At 33.0% G+C, this 16,295-nt stretch overlaps 1 protein-coding gene across 1 annotated transcript; it reads right to left on the bottom strand.

The window, feature by feature from the left end:
* Nucleotides 1-2,311: 2,311 nt before the first annotated feature.
* Nucleotides 2,312-16,275, bottom strand: LOC102806957 (tRNA wybutosine-synthesizing protein 4-like). The gene is made up of 14 exons (XM_006819028.3): nucleotides 16,110-16,275; nucleotides 15,204-15,407; nucleotides 14,573-14,759; nucleotides 13,823-13,976; nucleotides 12,801-12,867; nucleotides 11,936-11,967; nucleotides 11,184-11,274; nucleotides 10,715-10,822; nucleotides 9,183-9,276; nucleotides 7,860-8,087; nucleotides 7,206-7,528; nucleotides 6,136-6,329; nucleotides 3,820-3,952; nucleotides 2,312-2,770 (listed from the first exon to the last, which is right to left on the bottom strand). The coding sequence occupies exons 1-14, from the start codon at nucleotides 16,143-16,145 to the stop codon at nucleotides 2,609-2,611; spliced, it is 2,013 nt and encodes a 670-aa protein (XP_006819091.2). The 5' UTR covers nucleotides 16,146-16,275; the 3' UTR covers nucleotides 2,312-2,608.
* Nucleotides 16,276-16,295: the final 20 nt, after the last annotated feature.

Genomic DNA, 16,295 nt, shown 5'->3' with positions numbered 1-16,295 from the left:
TTACTATGACTCAATGAACTGATACTGGTCAGAAAATAATTGGTATGGTATAATTGGTAATTACCAATCTATCTCAAATATTGCGTTTTTCTACAAGTACTGAAACGGCACTTATAAAAGTCCACAGTAATATTCGCTATTCCACCAACTCTGGTCATTCTTTCTTACTAAGCCTCCTGAATTTATCTGCTGCATTTGACAATATTGGCTATCACTTATAACTCTGGTTGTCTGAGCCTGGTATACTTATAAGTAAAATCACCTGCCACACTTTAATCCATGCTATTTTATCAGCTATTTTACTGACTCCCTGGCATCAATTGTCTTCAGCAAACTTAAAATACTGCAGCAAGATTCATCACTTGTTCAAGAAAACAGTATCACATATCACCCGTTCTTAAAGGCCTTTACTGGCTCCCAGTTTCAAACAGAATTGACAGCAAAATGTTACTGTTTACTAATCTTCAAATGGTCTCACCCTTGGACAACTAATAAACAGACTGGCAACACCGATATTTCTTATGATCTGTCTCGTGTCTACTTTGGAGATAACGTTTTAATCTTGTGTATAACTGGGAGGGATGAGAAAATGTCCATGAAGTCGCACAATAATACACGACTTTGCGAGAAACTGCGGTGTTTCAACAGGAAGTGACGCAAAAGGTCAGACCGAAGTTTCATATTTTCCTTACGTTAGTGATTCTCACAAGCCCACAGACATTCATGAAACAGGTCCGGGTAAAATTCAGTTGCAGGTCAAACTAAATAGCAGTGGAAATAAATCAGGTGGAAGTAAGTGATAAGCTTTCTCTCGATTTCTACACGTATGTACAAAAACAAAATAGCGTCAGTACAATTTCAAGACAGTTATATTAATTTTGCCTTGATTCAGTTGACTGGTACAGTTTTTGTCCTGATGTATCATATTTTCAATGGCTTTTTTAATACATGATCGGCAAAATATAGTAACATAAGCGCAGCTTTGTTGTGAACATGGCAACATGATCAATCCTGGAAAAAATCGAGTAACTATCAAGGAAAAATTAGCATCTGTGTTCCGGTAATAGTTGTTCCTTTTTCTTAATTGTACATTCAATAAATTTACTATGAAGGTAGTCTATACATTCAAATAATCGTTACTTTCCTAAAATATAGTCAATTTTAGCTAAAAATATATTATTCGTCAACTCAACGTAAAACTCAATTCCGGGGGATCTGATCTGAACAGAGTACAGAGAATGAGTGAAATGCACGCGAGACTGAGGATTCCCGATGTGTGTACTCGCCATTCGGTAAAGCATAGCCGAGACGCACGTTTAGGTCGATTGACACGTCTAAACAATTATATTTGCCAGACTGTTTATTAAATGTCTGAGCTCTAAACTACATCTGTTTCAGTAATCTTTCAATCATACGTACCTGTTAAGGCTCTCTGTTCTGCAAACAAGAATCTACAAAAAAAACCACAAAATACAAACAAATTACATAGTGGTCCTACTTTTTCTCCTGCTGCTCCTCAACTTTGGAACAATTCATTAAGTCTGATCATCTTCTGAAAAAGTATGGTGTGATGTAACTTCAGCACAATATAACATTACATTTTGATGAATTGGGGGGCACTTTTATAATTTTTGTATTTATTATTTTTGTGCCTACCAGTACTGCTGTTGAAATTTCCTTTGCCATCAATCGAGACTGGCTTCTAGAGGCAATAATTAGTTGTTATTTGTGACTAATGGCAGAGATGACATGTGGTAATGTGGGAAGCATATTGATATTGTTTTCTACAATACTACATTGTATATCTGGTATTATCTTTTTATGACATGTGCAACTACGTCAGTAAGAAAAACATAAAACAGTCTATGAAAAAATGGACGTGCATGAAACATAATAAATTACTATATGCCTTTCTTTTGCATGTAATGTATGATGCGCACTTGAAAATGCTATTGTCTACAACTTGTGGTTTTAGAAAATGCTATTGACTTCTGCCGAACAAACAACTTGATTTACCAATTTTTCTGACTCAAAGTAGAGCATAAATTGGTAAATGTTAATTATTTTCTGCGTTCTGACAAGGTGTTGCATAATTATGAACCTGGAACAATGGAGAATGTGCCCTATAACTGGAGTCCAATGGTCTGAAATATCACTGTGTTCATACAATGTCCTAATGTTGGTTTTTTCAGTGAAAACAAGTGAAACGTTGTTTTAACCAAGTGGATGCAACTTAGAACATTCTTTCTATTGTGAATATCAATAATGCTCTACTACCTAGCAAGTATCCAGAAGTACAATGACAACTGAATTTGATTCGTTGACAAATAAATTCATTTAGATTTATTCAGAAAACTATGTAAGTTTTAACATATTGCAGTACAATCAGCAAAAAATTGGCTCGTAATATGAAATTAAAATAATCTTTAACAAGATGATTACCATATTTATTTTATTAGTAATGCATATTCTTCTGCAAATGACTGAATTGTGTCTATGATCAAAATGAGACGTATTTTAACAATCCAGTATACAATAAATGCAACTTTTTGGTTTAGCTGCTTCTATAAGAGATGCACTTCTAATAGGGTAAATATGGTATTTAATGTTAAAGTTCAATATTTTCCAAATTCAGTACAGCTGGTGTTGAATTGAAATGCGTTCCAAATGAGAAACAATTTCCTCCTCCACCAATGACGAGTAGATTGCCATCAGGTAATACGATGGAACAGTGATTATGAAGCATCATGGGTAATTTTGGATCCTGAATCTGCGGGGAAAAAAGTAATAACAAGTTATATATGGATAGTACAGTATAATTTTAAAAACATATTTTTTGAAAAATTATAATTTTTTTAATGCAAATATTTAATTTTTTATCATACAAATATGGCTGTTTTTGCAGCCAAGATCTGAGGCACAAATGTTGGTTCTTTCCAACTAGATTTTCTATAATTTATGATTTTTTCTTGATTGGAGGCATGTTTGCATTTTGTAGTATTAAATAATTCTCAGCCAATGGAATTTACAAACTGTATATGTTCTACTCTAATAAAGACATATACAAGCGAACACATTTGGTGTCATTTTCTAAGTAATGTAAAATACTTTATCTTCACTTTTATTCTCAATTTATTTTCGCTAATTTAGTGAAAATAAAATCTAGCAAATAAACCAACTAAAATCAGTGAAAATAAACTTCATACAAAACACCCAAAATGTCTTTTCAGCAAAAATTAATTCCAGCTAAAATAAAGTATTATTTACATTTAGATTCTTGAGCGACTGGATTCCAGACTAATAAAAACTACACTCTGGTATTTACAAATATTTATTAATGTGTTCCTAGAGTATGACACTGGTTGTTATATATATATAAGTAGATAGATAAGGACATATTGTGTTATTTTACAAATGTACTCAAATATTCAAATAATACGAGGTTATTATGAGGATACCTCAAAGTACAGCAAGAGTATCGACTGACGTGCAGCGGAGGTCGATATGACTGTTCACTTCTTCTGGCATACTTTGAGGTATCCTCGTAATTCCCTTATTATTATACATATTTTTCTTCTAAGGATACATCATGGGAATGCCAAAATCCAAAATGCTTAGAACAGAACCTCTTTGTGTTGAATCTGGTCAAACTCTGGCGGCAGCCATGTTTGTTTTAATTATCAGAGGACGCTTACGTGTGTAATCATTTAATTTCCTAACATGGTAGGATGAAAATACCCCGTAAAATACTGCAAAATTACGGCATGCTGTAACTTATGGCGTTACGGTGACAGATGTATAAGAATTGTTTTTACTTACCGGAAGACAATAGTTTTTCCAAGTTAATGTTTGTAAGTTGAGTATTGTGAGACCAGGTGAAGAGGATAAATCAGGATTGACACCACCACATAGAATCAATGAATCTTTCACTACTGCCGATGAATGTGAGTACCTAAAAAATATGAATAAGTAAATGTTAAAGTAGATAGTTGAGTATTTTGATATCGGGTGACGAATAAGGATTCATAAACCACCTCACAGAATCATGCAATATTTCACCAGTGACTACAAATTTGATATCTGACAAATGTGAATACCAAAATAGGCAGGTAAAATATAAGTATAGTGAGACCAGGCAAACAGGAAGAATTATGATTCACAATACCACCAAGGAAATCATTCAATACTGCTGATGAATGTGAATACCTGACAAATATGAATAAGTAAATACAAAAGTAGGCAGGTAAATTTAGAACAGAAAGAAATGTTTCTCGTCTCATAAAACATGTTTTACTGATATTAGTGAAATCAGAAAGTTCATTTTTTCTTTTCTTTTTGTCTAAAATTCTAAAAATCTTAAAAAAACCTGTTCCACAAATAATTTTACCTGACGTGTGAGATACATAAATATTTGTTTTACATTAATTACATCACAAATTCGTTTGATACAACATTTGTAATAAATACACATGCTGAAGTCATTATGATATACATGTGGATGTACATTTCACCTTCACTTTAGCAATCGATCAATCACTTTATGTAACCTTGGGGAAAACATAAAAGTATCACCAAGGGTGCTAAGACAGTCAGGCAAAAATGACTGATTACACTGTATACATAAAATTGAAAAAAAGAAACAGGAAATAAATAAAACCACAGCATTCACATTGAACAAAATTCACAATTACAATCAAAATCAGAAAAAGTACAGCACATATGCTATGTATTAACGTTGTACATTAAATCACTTGCAAGTGAAAAAAGATGGCCGTCAGGTCCCCATTAGGTGACCAATTTTTATAATGGTGACTACTTGACCATGTGTTTTAACATTGCATTTTATGTGTAGAGTTACTTTTTTCCATGCAATTGTGTCTAATATTTCGGTGAGTTTTGGTCATCTCATAGACCCTTTTATGGTCATCTCCATGTGGTTATAGAATTTAAACAAAAACATGTACAAAATCACAGCTATTGTTGCTTTAACAGATGGGACATTTAAATTCTTATAACTTCTTAAATCTTTATTATCCAGTACTTTATATACCATCTTACATATATAATGTTATCTTTGTATAATAATAATAATAATAATAATAATAATTTGTAAACAAGCAGCCTATTGGCTGAGATAGCTCCGCTGTTAGCAATGCACATTACAATTGAAGAACTGAAGATATCTCATTAGAAAATGAACATTATGTTTAGTATCAAAGCAATAGGACTTGCTGTTTTCAACAAGAATTCAAAAATATCACTTTTCACCAAAAATGACAAAAATATTCATCAAAATTAGAGAATTGAAGATATCATCATGAAATGAACAAATCTGAAGAGGTCCACATGTAGTACATGTACCTATATATGTAATATCAAAGCAATTGGACCTGCTGTTTTCAACAAGAAGTCAAAAATATCACTTTTTACCAAAAATGACAAAAATATTCATCAACATTAGAGAATTGAAGATATCAACATGAAATGAACAAATCCAGGGTACATATACACCAAGTATCAACGCATACAGGATTGTAGTTTTCAAGAAGAAGTCGAAAAGGAAAAACAGACGGACGATGACGGGCAATAACTCGTATCATAAGTTCCGCTTGACAAAGTCGACAACAGAGCTAAAAAGACAAAAAGACACTCTTCTCCTGCAGTTTTAAATTTAAATTTAAGAATACAGAGCTTTACAGTTTTATCAGCTTTGAATTTGAAGAGCATTATTAATAATTTCCTCCAATCAAAATGATAAGGTTGTGAGATGTGACTGCCACAAACACTTTAGAGAAAGGACGAGGCAAAATGGTGACCTAATAAATGTAAATTGGAAAATGTTGTGTGGAGGAGAAATATATACCGTAAAATTTTAGCTGGAATGTATTTTCACTGAATTTCCTTCAGCGAAAATAACAAAAATTAATTCTAAGGTAAGATAAAGTATTCTACAGTACATGTGTTTCTATTGTGAATACACAATGAAAATATACCGGTAGTACCGATAATGAAATGTACCGGGGTATATAAAAGAAGTTAACATTAACCAAAATTGAATATATTGTATACTGAATTATTAAAATATGACATATATAGACACTCAATTATGCAAATACAGTAAGCCATGACTCTTACCTGGGTTCCATTTCCGGTTCCAGCTGTATTTTTTGCCATCTACACTCCAGCGGCTTCTCACAGTGTAGAAGATACAGATCATTGAAAGCTTTCAATTCACTACTTAAGCCACCAGATATTATAATCTTATTATGGTTCCAAGAAACTGATGAATGGGAATGTCTTCCCTGTGGTACTGAACTATCGGAGCTAATCTAGAAATGGAATAGCATACATTAATTCCCAGTGGTATTGGACTCACTCTGCCCTCTAACTGGAATGAATTTACAGGGAATTGCAATAATCAAATTAAGATAGATTGGTGATAATCTGATTAAAATCAAATTTTTTCCCTTTTTTTAAATTTCAAAAATTCCTTTTTTTTTGGTTTTGCTAATTTTAATTTTTTGGAATTGTCAGATCGGGAGATATACCACAAGCTTCAATAACAAATCAGAGAAGGCTTTATACAGAGCCATTGCACAAAAATGGCATAATCACTTTATACAAAACCTATGATTGGTTGACTAATCTGGTTATTTGAGATCTCACTAACAAGATCTTCTATGGAGATTGTTCAAATCTTTGGACATTTGCAGTCCGAAAATTTAAAAAAACAGAACTATAAAAATGAATTTAAAATATAACAAAATTAATAATCAAAAGAATAGAAAGAAAAAAAGCCAAATAAGATCTGATTTTAATCAGATTGGTTTGATAAAATTAAACTAATTAAGTCCAGAATATAAAAAGAAAACATTTTCTGGTCAATTTGTTTTCCAAACTCATTTTAAAATTGTCATTACCAGTAAAATTGTGCTTTTGATTTATATTTTTCATGAATATTTAATTTTTCTTTAAATTTGTTCAGAATTCTGACAAAAAAGACTTCTACGACGAGCACATCTTTAAGTGATGTGTATTATTATGAGAAACATGAATTTTTTTTAGGCTTTATACTGTAAATTTATATTTATTGGCATTTAACTTCATTATTTTGATGTTTTGAGCAATTTCCCAAACTTGGCAGAGAAACAATGAGTTCTATTGTTATTCTACATGTTCACATAGATTTAATGTCAGTGACATACCGGTACCATGTACCAAACCCAGGAATTCACATCCAACAAGTAACAATTCTCCATAGACAACTTATCAGCTGTTCTTCCTCCAAACACAACAATGTATTCACGGTTGTCCATGACAACTTTATCTGCACTATGTCGCCATCTTGGATTTGGTAGATCACCTGAGCACTCTATTTCGTGATACTCATAAAACCAGTTGGCATCTTCATCTTTTTGCAAACTCAGTACTTCTATGTGCTTGCATGGTTTAGAAGGGGACGTTCTGCCACCAAGTAATAACACCTTGTTTTGTGCCAAATGGCAAATGGAATGAAATATCCTAGCACCTGATCAAAAAAAGAAATATTGTCTGTAAGTAATTCAAAAATAATTGACACACTTTATTTATGGAAATTTATAAAAATTTATAAAATATTTATTAAACATTTAATCTGGAAAACCTATGTTTTTCATTTCAATCAAAAGAAAATGCTTTCATTGCCAATTGTTGACATTTTTTGTACATTCATTTTAAATTAATTATATTAATTGATGGAGCATTCCAGCTATTTACACAAAAAAACACCTGCACATCAAATTTAAATAAAAGGGAGATGGACAGCCAGATATCAGACCATCCAAGTAGCTCACAGGCAAGCTGCATTCACCAATACATACCTATTGCACTCTGTGCTGGTTTCACTGTATGAAGTGTGTTTTTTGCAGTGTCTAGTAAACTAACATTACTAAGCCTGGCATGTTGGCCATTAACCTCACCAAATCCACCAAAAACCAACACTTCACCAGTTTCAAGTTGACAACATTCATGCCCGAATCTTCTAATATAATAAGATTTCTCAAATTCTTTCCAATGTAGCCTGTCTTTACTTTGGGCATGTATTGATTCTATCAGAAAAACATTTCGATGAAATCAGCATGATAAATTAGTACAACACGACTGATTCACTTCAATTGACTGGCAGAAATAATCAATTGTTGTAAGTCCTTTTAGCGTGATTGCGTGACCGCAAAAGAATTCTTTTCGCTGTCACACTAGTTTTCGTGATCATGCTAAAAAAGCTAAATTATAGCGTGGTGGTAGTCACGTAGCGCGTGTTCGAATTTCATGTAAATAAACAATGTATTTTACATGTGTTGTATACGTCGCTGAGTCCCATATCGAACAGGACACGGCACGACGACTGCCGTCCTTTAATTATATTATAAAGAAGCTCCGACTCTGCCAGTCTATCTTTTCAACTGCAATCACCAAATCACAGTAGAGTGAAATCACTCCAGATGTTCAATCAAATGTTTTTAGATTATATTTTGAATGCATACATTACTAGTAACATATTTAAAAATGCAAATATAGTTGAGCTATAGGTCGTAGTAAATGATTTGACACAGTGTCAATTCGGATATTTTAGGGGAAGGGGGAAAACAGTTCAATTTTAATGAGCTCAAACTACAAGAACCATCTATAGAAGAATTTATTAACAGTAATACGTAAGAATAAGATACTGTAAAATACTTTATTTTCGCTTGGAAATAATTTTCGCTATTTTCGCTGATACCAACCATACTCTACTATCTGACGTAAAAAATGAAATGCGAAGAAAACATATGGTTATGAATAAAGATTGATAAATCAAATGAATCTCCCGACAGTATTAAATAATTTTATTACGAAAAAATTAAAATCGAGTCATCGCATAAATTTGTTTCAATTTTCCCTGGAGCGAGAATGAATAAATGTGAAGAATGATTTGTTCTCGTCTTGTGGCTTGTTTTGCTAGTGTCCTTCCATACTCCAGGTGTATTATTGTGTATCACGTTTTGAATACATTTTATTCCTGTCTACACAGTCAAATCTTTCCAATTTATCACAGCATTCTGTGATGCAACTGGTCAGAAGTATTTTTGATTGCTGTGCACAGAATGAGATCTTAGATATAAAATTTGCATCCCCTTATATCATAAATCATTAATGGTACTTACTCATAGAGACTGGCATTACTTCATGGGATAATCTTCGCATAGACCCTTGGTATGAACAAACTACAACATAATGGGCACACTTCAGATGCCATTCCTATCACCATAGAAACAAAAATAAATGAACAAGTCATTGAAAATGACACAGTCCCCGTTAAATTTTTGAAAGTTCTCTTTGTGCTCGGCATAATAAAGCGGATTGTCGCGAGCGTGTCCTTGAAACTTGAGTTCTAAGTGGCATATACAACAGATTGTTTATTTACATCAAAACATGTGTTCCGTGTAGTAGTAATATGGCCAAAAATAAAAACAGCCGTTATTCGGCCATCTTTGATCTGATTATGAAACACACTGATATGTATGTGCCAAATACAAATGAAAATGGTACATAAATTGTGGAAATATAGTAGTAAGGCCAAAAAGTCAGATGGCTGTCAATCGGCCACCCTTGACAGATTTTGAAACAAATTGCCATGGACATGCATCCTAACATGTATATTCTATGTACCAAGTTTGAATGACAACTGACAAAGCATGTCCATAATACAACATTTTCAAAAAACAAGATGGCTGCCAGTCGGCCATTTTGAATCGAATAGCTAAGCCACTGCATGTGCATATGTCCCACATAAGGTACTAGGCACATGCAAAGAATGAACAGAATCGGTCCACAGGATTCTGAAATATGACTCTGGACAGATTGACGCAGGGACGGACGGAAGGACAGACAAAGGAACTCACGGACGGTCAGGGACATGTATCCTAACATGTATGATCTATGTACTAAATTTGAATGAAAACTGACAAAGCATGTCCAAAATACGACATTTTCAAAAAACAAGATGGCTGCCAGTTGGCCATCTTTGATCTTATTGTGAAATATATTGTCATAGACATGTATCCTAACATATATAATCTATGTACCAAGTTTGAATGAAAACTGACAAAGCATGTCCAAAATACAACATTTTCAATAAACAAGATGGCTGCCAGGCGGCCATTTTGAATTGAATCGCTAAACCACTGCATGTGCATATGTCCCACATAAAGTACTAGGCACATGCAAAGAATGAACAGAATCGGTCCAAGGGATTCTGAGATATGACTCCGGACGGACGCATGGACGCACAGACGCACGAAGACCGAATTATAAGTCTCCGTTTTCAGACTTCGTCCGAACGGGGACTAATAAAAAAAATTAGGTGTTGAATGTACGAATGTCAGACACCACAGGCCTAGGCTGTGATTTGTCAAATAAAGAAAATTAAGCATTTATTTTCACAATTTCTCTCTTGTTTGAGCTTTGTGCATCTTATAGTACTGAAACATTTTTCTCATGTCCAAACAATATATATCTATATGTCCACAAAATGTGGGAAAAATTCATCAGTGACTCACTATAATGAATGCGAGTCTATCATAATAGTCATAATTGACAGACAAATCACAGGTGAAAAATGACCTGCAAAATACATGGCATTGGAGCCTGCAGTTTCATAATTTTGAAAAACAAAAATGATAATGAATGTCCTTGCCTCAAATTCATCAAAGAGTTCTAATTTTTCAATTCTTTGCCTTTCGGATAAAGATAACACATTGTAATAAAAGGCATTCATATCTGTTACCATAGCAACATTCCAACCCTAGAAATTAACATTAGAAATTAAGTGTTATATTCAATTATGTATTTATTAATATGTTATATGACTCTGACATGTCATGGCTGGAATGAGGACTATTTGTTTGCGATGAAACTTGAATTACCATAGCAACGCTGTCGCTAAATTTAACCTTTTGTAGTAGCAACAATAATGTTATTTCTGCTAATTCCTTATGGTAACGCAGTCAAATTATGATAAAACTCTCTACCACTAACTTTTTACCCCAGGAGAACATTATAACCCAGCATGTACGCGCCACTCCATAACTTTTCCCTAAGGGCAAGCAGATCAATTAATTTATAGACTTGACAAATTAGTGATATAGAATTAAAATGATTCTCACGAGAGTCTCATATCTGTGTTGCTGTTTCTCAGTAGTTGAATAAGTCTGGATTGCTTTTAATGGTGATCCTAGTAATCTGAAATGATTCTGCCTGCAATTGAGACAAAATATTATAAATATTATATACATGTTGTTTTGCTTTAAACATTGTGGTTATTGCTTCTTCTTGTAATTATCTTGTTTGATCCAGAAGATACGAGTATATTATTGTACATCTGTTACAGTATCTTCAGAGATTACAGAGTGGGGTAATTTTGTGGTATTGCGCAGAGTGTCAGCATTAGGAAATGCAAATTTTGAATATGGAACAATTAAACAATATTTTAGGATGGTAGATGTGTTCAGATAAAAAAAAAGCACCTAATTTCCCCCATCTCACTAAGTTCTGGGCTTCATACGACAAGTAGTTGTGTATGGATGATGTAGAATAAGGTTAGGCCAAGAAAAAAAAATTCTCTGTTTCTCGTTTCATGGAAATTTCGAAATGAGGCGGCGAGGCGATTTTTTTCTTTTTTTTGAATACTGAGCTAAAATGGGGGAAATTTCAGACAAGCGCGAGTACAAGCTCATTTTGGAATGCTTTAGAAGGAAAAAAAACACGTCCGAGGCGCATAGTTCAACATGATGTGTGCAGAAACGAGAAAAGGAGATATATACTTCCGTTGTACTGTCTTCGTGCATACTTTAAGGTATCCTTGTAATAACCTCATATTACTAGTATTGGGCATTATTGTACAACACATCATACTCACATGACAATTCCAAAAGCATCATCTGGGAGAATCTAAAAGTAGAAAGAAACCGTTTAATGACATTGCATTCTAGATCTACATGAAACATTGTTAGAGAAAAATATCTGCTTGAAGACAGGTATTTGCCTTGCTCGTATTGATAATTACAGCACCACAGTCGATGCAATACACTGTATTCAATTCAAATCTCACAATACAACCATGTGACATAAAATGTCTTGTCTTCTTTGTCATTGTTAAAGCACTTCATTCGACCACTAACAAATTAGTATCCATGTTCAAAATTGCATACCGGTACATTAATAAGGAGTACAAAATCTTGTTCAAGTTCTATAGCAGTATTTTATTTTTATTTTCTTCTCTAAAACTTGATTTTTACACTTTGAATGTCAAAGTTAACTTTTGTCATCTTTTATAAATTAAAACCTGCATAACGATTTTTTGATTTTTTCAAAATTTTGATCAAGACTTGAAAATGTATTATATGGTCTAAAATTCTAAATGAATTTAAAGAAAATTAATCAAAGGATCATTTGTTTTGATCATCATGCCCAGTCTGAACCAATGCAAAATTATTCCCAATTGGTCCAAAATTTATAAAAGAAATTTCAGAAAATTACATAAAAATGTGTAAAATGTTACACAAGAATTTTGGCGGGAAAATTTCTGGCATTCAAAGATTTGAGTGTTTTCATTTTACTGTCTGATAAAAATTGCTACTACATTCATGAAGATGTACATTACTATTTGGACAGCTGAAGTCAATAAACCCGGATATATACAAATTAGGATCTCCTTGACTCAAAATTTTGAAAAAAGCACCTTACTAAAAATTCATCTATGGATAATAATATACACATCTAACCTGTTCATAGTTAACAAAGATGGAATTATGGAACATCTTAGCAGCCCAAGTAATCAATGCATTGGAACTATTAAAAACAAAAATAAGAAAACATCCTGTCCATCATGATATAACCAGTGGGCACCCACTAAACTGGTATGATATGCCACCGACACAAACAAATTTGCTGGGATGCAAACAGATGTGCTAATTCACCGTCGTTGACAAAACAGAAACAAATTAAGTCACTTGTATAGTCGCATACAATTTTTTAAATTCATACAGTCTACAAATTTATTAAACTAGATTTTGGGATTTTATTTTGTCTTATTTTGAATTACGATAACATCGAGTTACAAAAATGACCGTGCCCATATTTCAGAAACCACGCCCAATTTTGTGAAACCATGCCCAAATTGTAAAATGTCCAATTAACCAATAACAGAACTTTGAGTTACAGGCAACATAGAATTTCATTTTTGTTAAACGTCCACATTTAGTAACTCAAACAAAATAATAGTTAAACGAACTTCGAGTTACGTGCAAGATAGATTTGTAAAATTTAAATCATCAGTTTAACGAACTTTGAATTATGGGAAATATACAACGTAAACAAAACAAAAATTATATGTTGCCCGTAACTCAAAGTTCTGTTAACTGCTAATTGAACACCAAGTTACAATCTCAGCATAGTATTACAGAAGTGGGCGTGGTTTCAAAAATATGGACATGGTCATTTTTGTAACTCATAGTTTTCGTAACTCAATGTTCGTAACCTGATGTCTTCAGCATCTCAAATTCAACATAGCAAACAGAATACACTGAAATATGCAGGGACACATCTGTCAAGAAGGAGTTGATTACATGACAATAAAGCATTGGTTAGAGTTCATTTTTAGTCTTAAAAGATATTTAAAATATATAAACAATAAGAAATGCCCCCCATGAATAAGTTTTCTCTTGCCACACGAATCTGTGCAATTTGATTGTTCAGATACCCATCACACGAGGATGACAGATTTAATCCACAATAAATACCTTACCTACATACAGACATATAAGTTATGACACATTCTGATAATAGAAGTGTAGGTAATGAGAAATCTATCCCACAAAGCACCAGTGCAGAATATAACTCATCCAACTTGGTCATGTCGATGCCAAGTAAGTTGTAACTTTCAGACTTCAGAACAATCCCTGTAAGTTAGAGTAATACAAGCAAAGATTTATAAAGATAAGTGTATATAACTATAGTGTGATATGTGATGGAAGTTTGAATATGAAGTCATACAAATTGTGATATGATCTCAAAATCGCATTACAAAGGCAGCATTTTTAACCAATACTTTCACATATTTCAATCCTTATAATATTGAACCAAAATTACTTTTGTGGTATCAAATGAATGAACACAAAACAGGATCTGTTCGTGGTCCAAAATGTTTTTAAAAAATTATATTTTTCTTTTTTGATATATGAAGCATCAAGACAAAAAAACAAACAAAAAAACTTCCAATCATGGGCTTTGGAAGTGATATGCACAACACACAAAAACAATTATATTATTATTTTTTTTTTGCATAAGATAGTAGCATGCAAATGACTGTAAAATTCATAAGTTTGACTGACATCCATGCAGAATGGGCTCTTCACTGCATATCATTGTATGTAGATATCTATATTGCATAACCATATCTTACACAACTTTGAAATAGGTATGAAACAACATGTCAGTATGAATACAGGCGATCATGTATATATTATCTACTTCTCCATCCAGTAGCAATACTTACCATTGCTTGGATCAGCTTGCAGTGGGGTATCAATCAAACTTGAAAGTTCATGTTTGCTTTCAATGATTATTGATTTACGTTGAGCAACATGAACAAAATCCACTTCGATATAAACACACTTATTTAGGCAACCAGAGTGTTTGAGACGAAAATAGGCAGCATCAAATCCTGCACCTAGTGAAACAATCTATAAAGAAATAAATATCATTTACAAAATATACAATTCATATGCATAGTGCATAGCATATCATTCACTGACTTTTAGCAACATAACAATACACATCATCATTTTATGTGTGTTCAATCACTCAATGGTACTACCGGTACTTTATAACAGATAATTTCAGGCTGAAAATCAATGATTATGCGCATATGGTGCGATGACTAAGTGTTAGGGTTTAGGTTAGAGGTATAGGACCCTTAGAGAAGTCTTTCTGAAACTTGTCACATTATGGGCTGTATTATCGACTCGTCTTTTTTTTATTCATGCATATACTAGCATAAGACAATCACTCATATTAACCAGCTCTTCAAATAAGTGTATAAGATTATACTACACTTAATTTGAATTTTCCTTGAATGCTTATGCAGCTGACATATGAATTGGATCAATAATATATGTAAACTGTACCTGTTTGTTCTTTTCATTTTCCAACTGTAAGTACTTGTTGACAATATGATCTACGGCTTTAGCCCGGATGTAATATCCTCTATTAATTAAAGGTGATCTTCTACTGGATTTGCCTACAAATAATTTCAGGTAATCATCTTTGAAGTATCCTTGTGTTGCCATGGAACATTTACTAACAATGCTGTTATCATTGGTACCTTGTACCTACAAACAAAATATCACATATCACTCTTTGAACACCAAAGTCATCTTTCATCTTATTTCGCAACATAATTTCTTCCATATGTTTTCAGACTGTAATTAAGGCCTGCAGCAAACAGAGAAATCATGTTTATTGCATCCAAAATTTCAAAATGAATTCAGATTTCAAATAAAAAAAGCATTGGGGTTTATAATTTTTTTTTAAGGAATGAAACATATTGGTACCTAAAATTGCTGACTTCTGTATATATATCTCAATATATAAAAATTTTGTTAAGTGACAAATAGTGAAAAAAGTTTTTACAAGGTACATTTTTATGTCTTGAAGCGTTTTGATGTCTAAATGTGTTTTTATTGCGGTCTATTGAAACTGCTACTGAAATGTCATTCATTGCATTTATGCATAATATTTACCCACAGTCCCTCTATGATAGACGGACTGTGATTTACCGTATTTCTCAAAAAACATACTGAAAGTGAACCAAACAAAATTCACTTATTATTGACTTATACTAGGACAATTGTTCAAAGAGTTTGACTTAAAATATTGCCACTGCTGCTTTTGCTAACATTTCTGCTTCTGCATTTTATCTGGGAAACCAACAATATGCGAACCACGCCGACTTGAAACCACGCCCATTTGTCGTCTCGGTGTAATCGTCCCCATGATCTTAATTAATTAAATTAATTAAACATTGATCTTACAGCGGTGTCATTACGTGACTTTGTTGTCTTCAGCATTATACTAGCGATCCATTTGTAAACGACATGACGATACTTGTTTCTAAAATTTTGAATAACAAAACAAAAGTGGTTTCCCCAAGTGAAATATCCTCACATGTTTTCCCTAGTGGTTCTGTACGCTGCCATGTTTTTATTTGAAATCGAGGC

This window comes from Saccoglossus kowalevskii, chromosome 7 (genome assembly GCF_978046115.1).
Source record: "Saccoglossus kowalevskii chromosome 7, keSacKowa6.1, whole genome shotgun sequence".
NCBI classification, from domain to species: Eukaryota; Metazoa; Hemichordata; class Enteropneusta; family Harrimaniidae; genus Saccoglossus; species Saccoglossus kowalevskii.
The sequence above is the reverse complement of the archived record's forward strand: the minus strand, read 5'-3'. Positions and strand labels throughout refer to the sequence as shown.

Excerpts from the sequence above, each read along its gene's own strand:
- LOC102806957 (XM_006819028.3), bottom strand. The coding sequence starts at position 16,145 with ATGCTGAAGACAACAAAGTCACGTAATGACACCGCT. Across the intron at positions 13,977-14,572 it reads GCAAGCTGATCCAAGCAATG|GGATTGTTCTGAAGTCTGAA; the intron begins GTAAGTATTGCT and ends TCTAACTTACAG. Across the intron at positions 12,868-13,822 it reads ACTTATATGTCTGTATGTAG|TTCCAATGCATTGATTACTT; the intron begins GTAAGGTATTTA and ends TGTTTTTAATAG.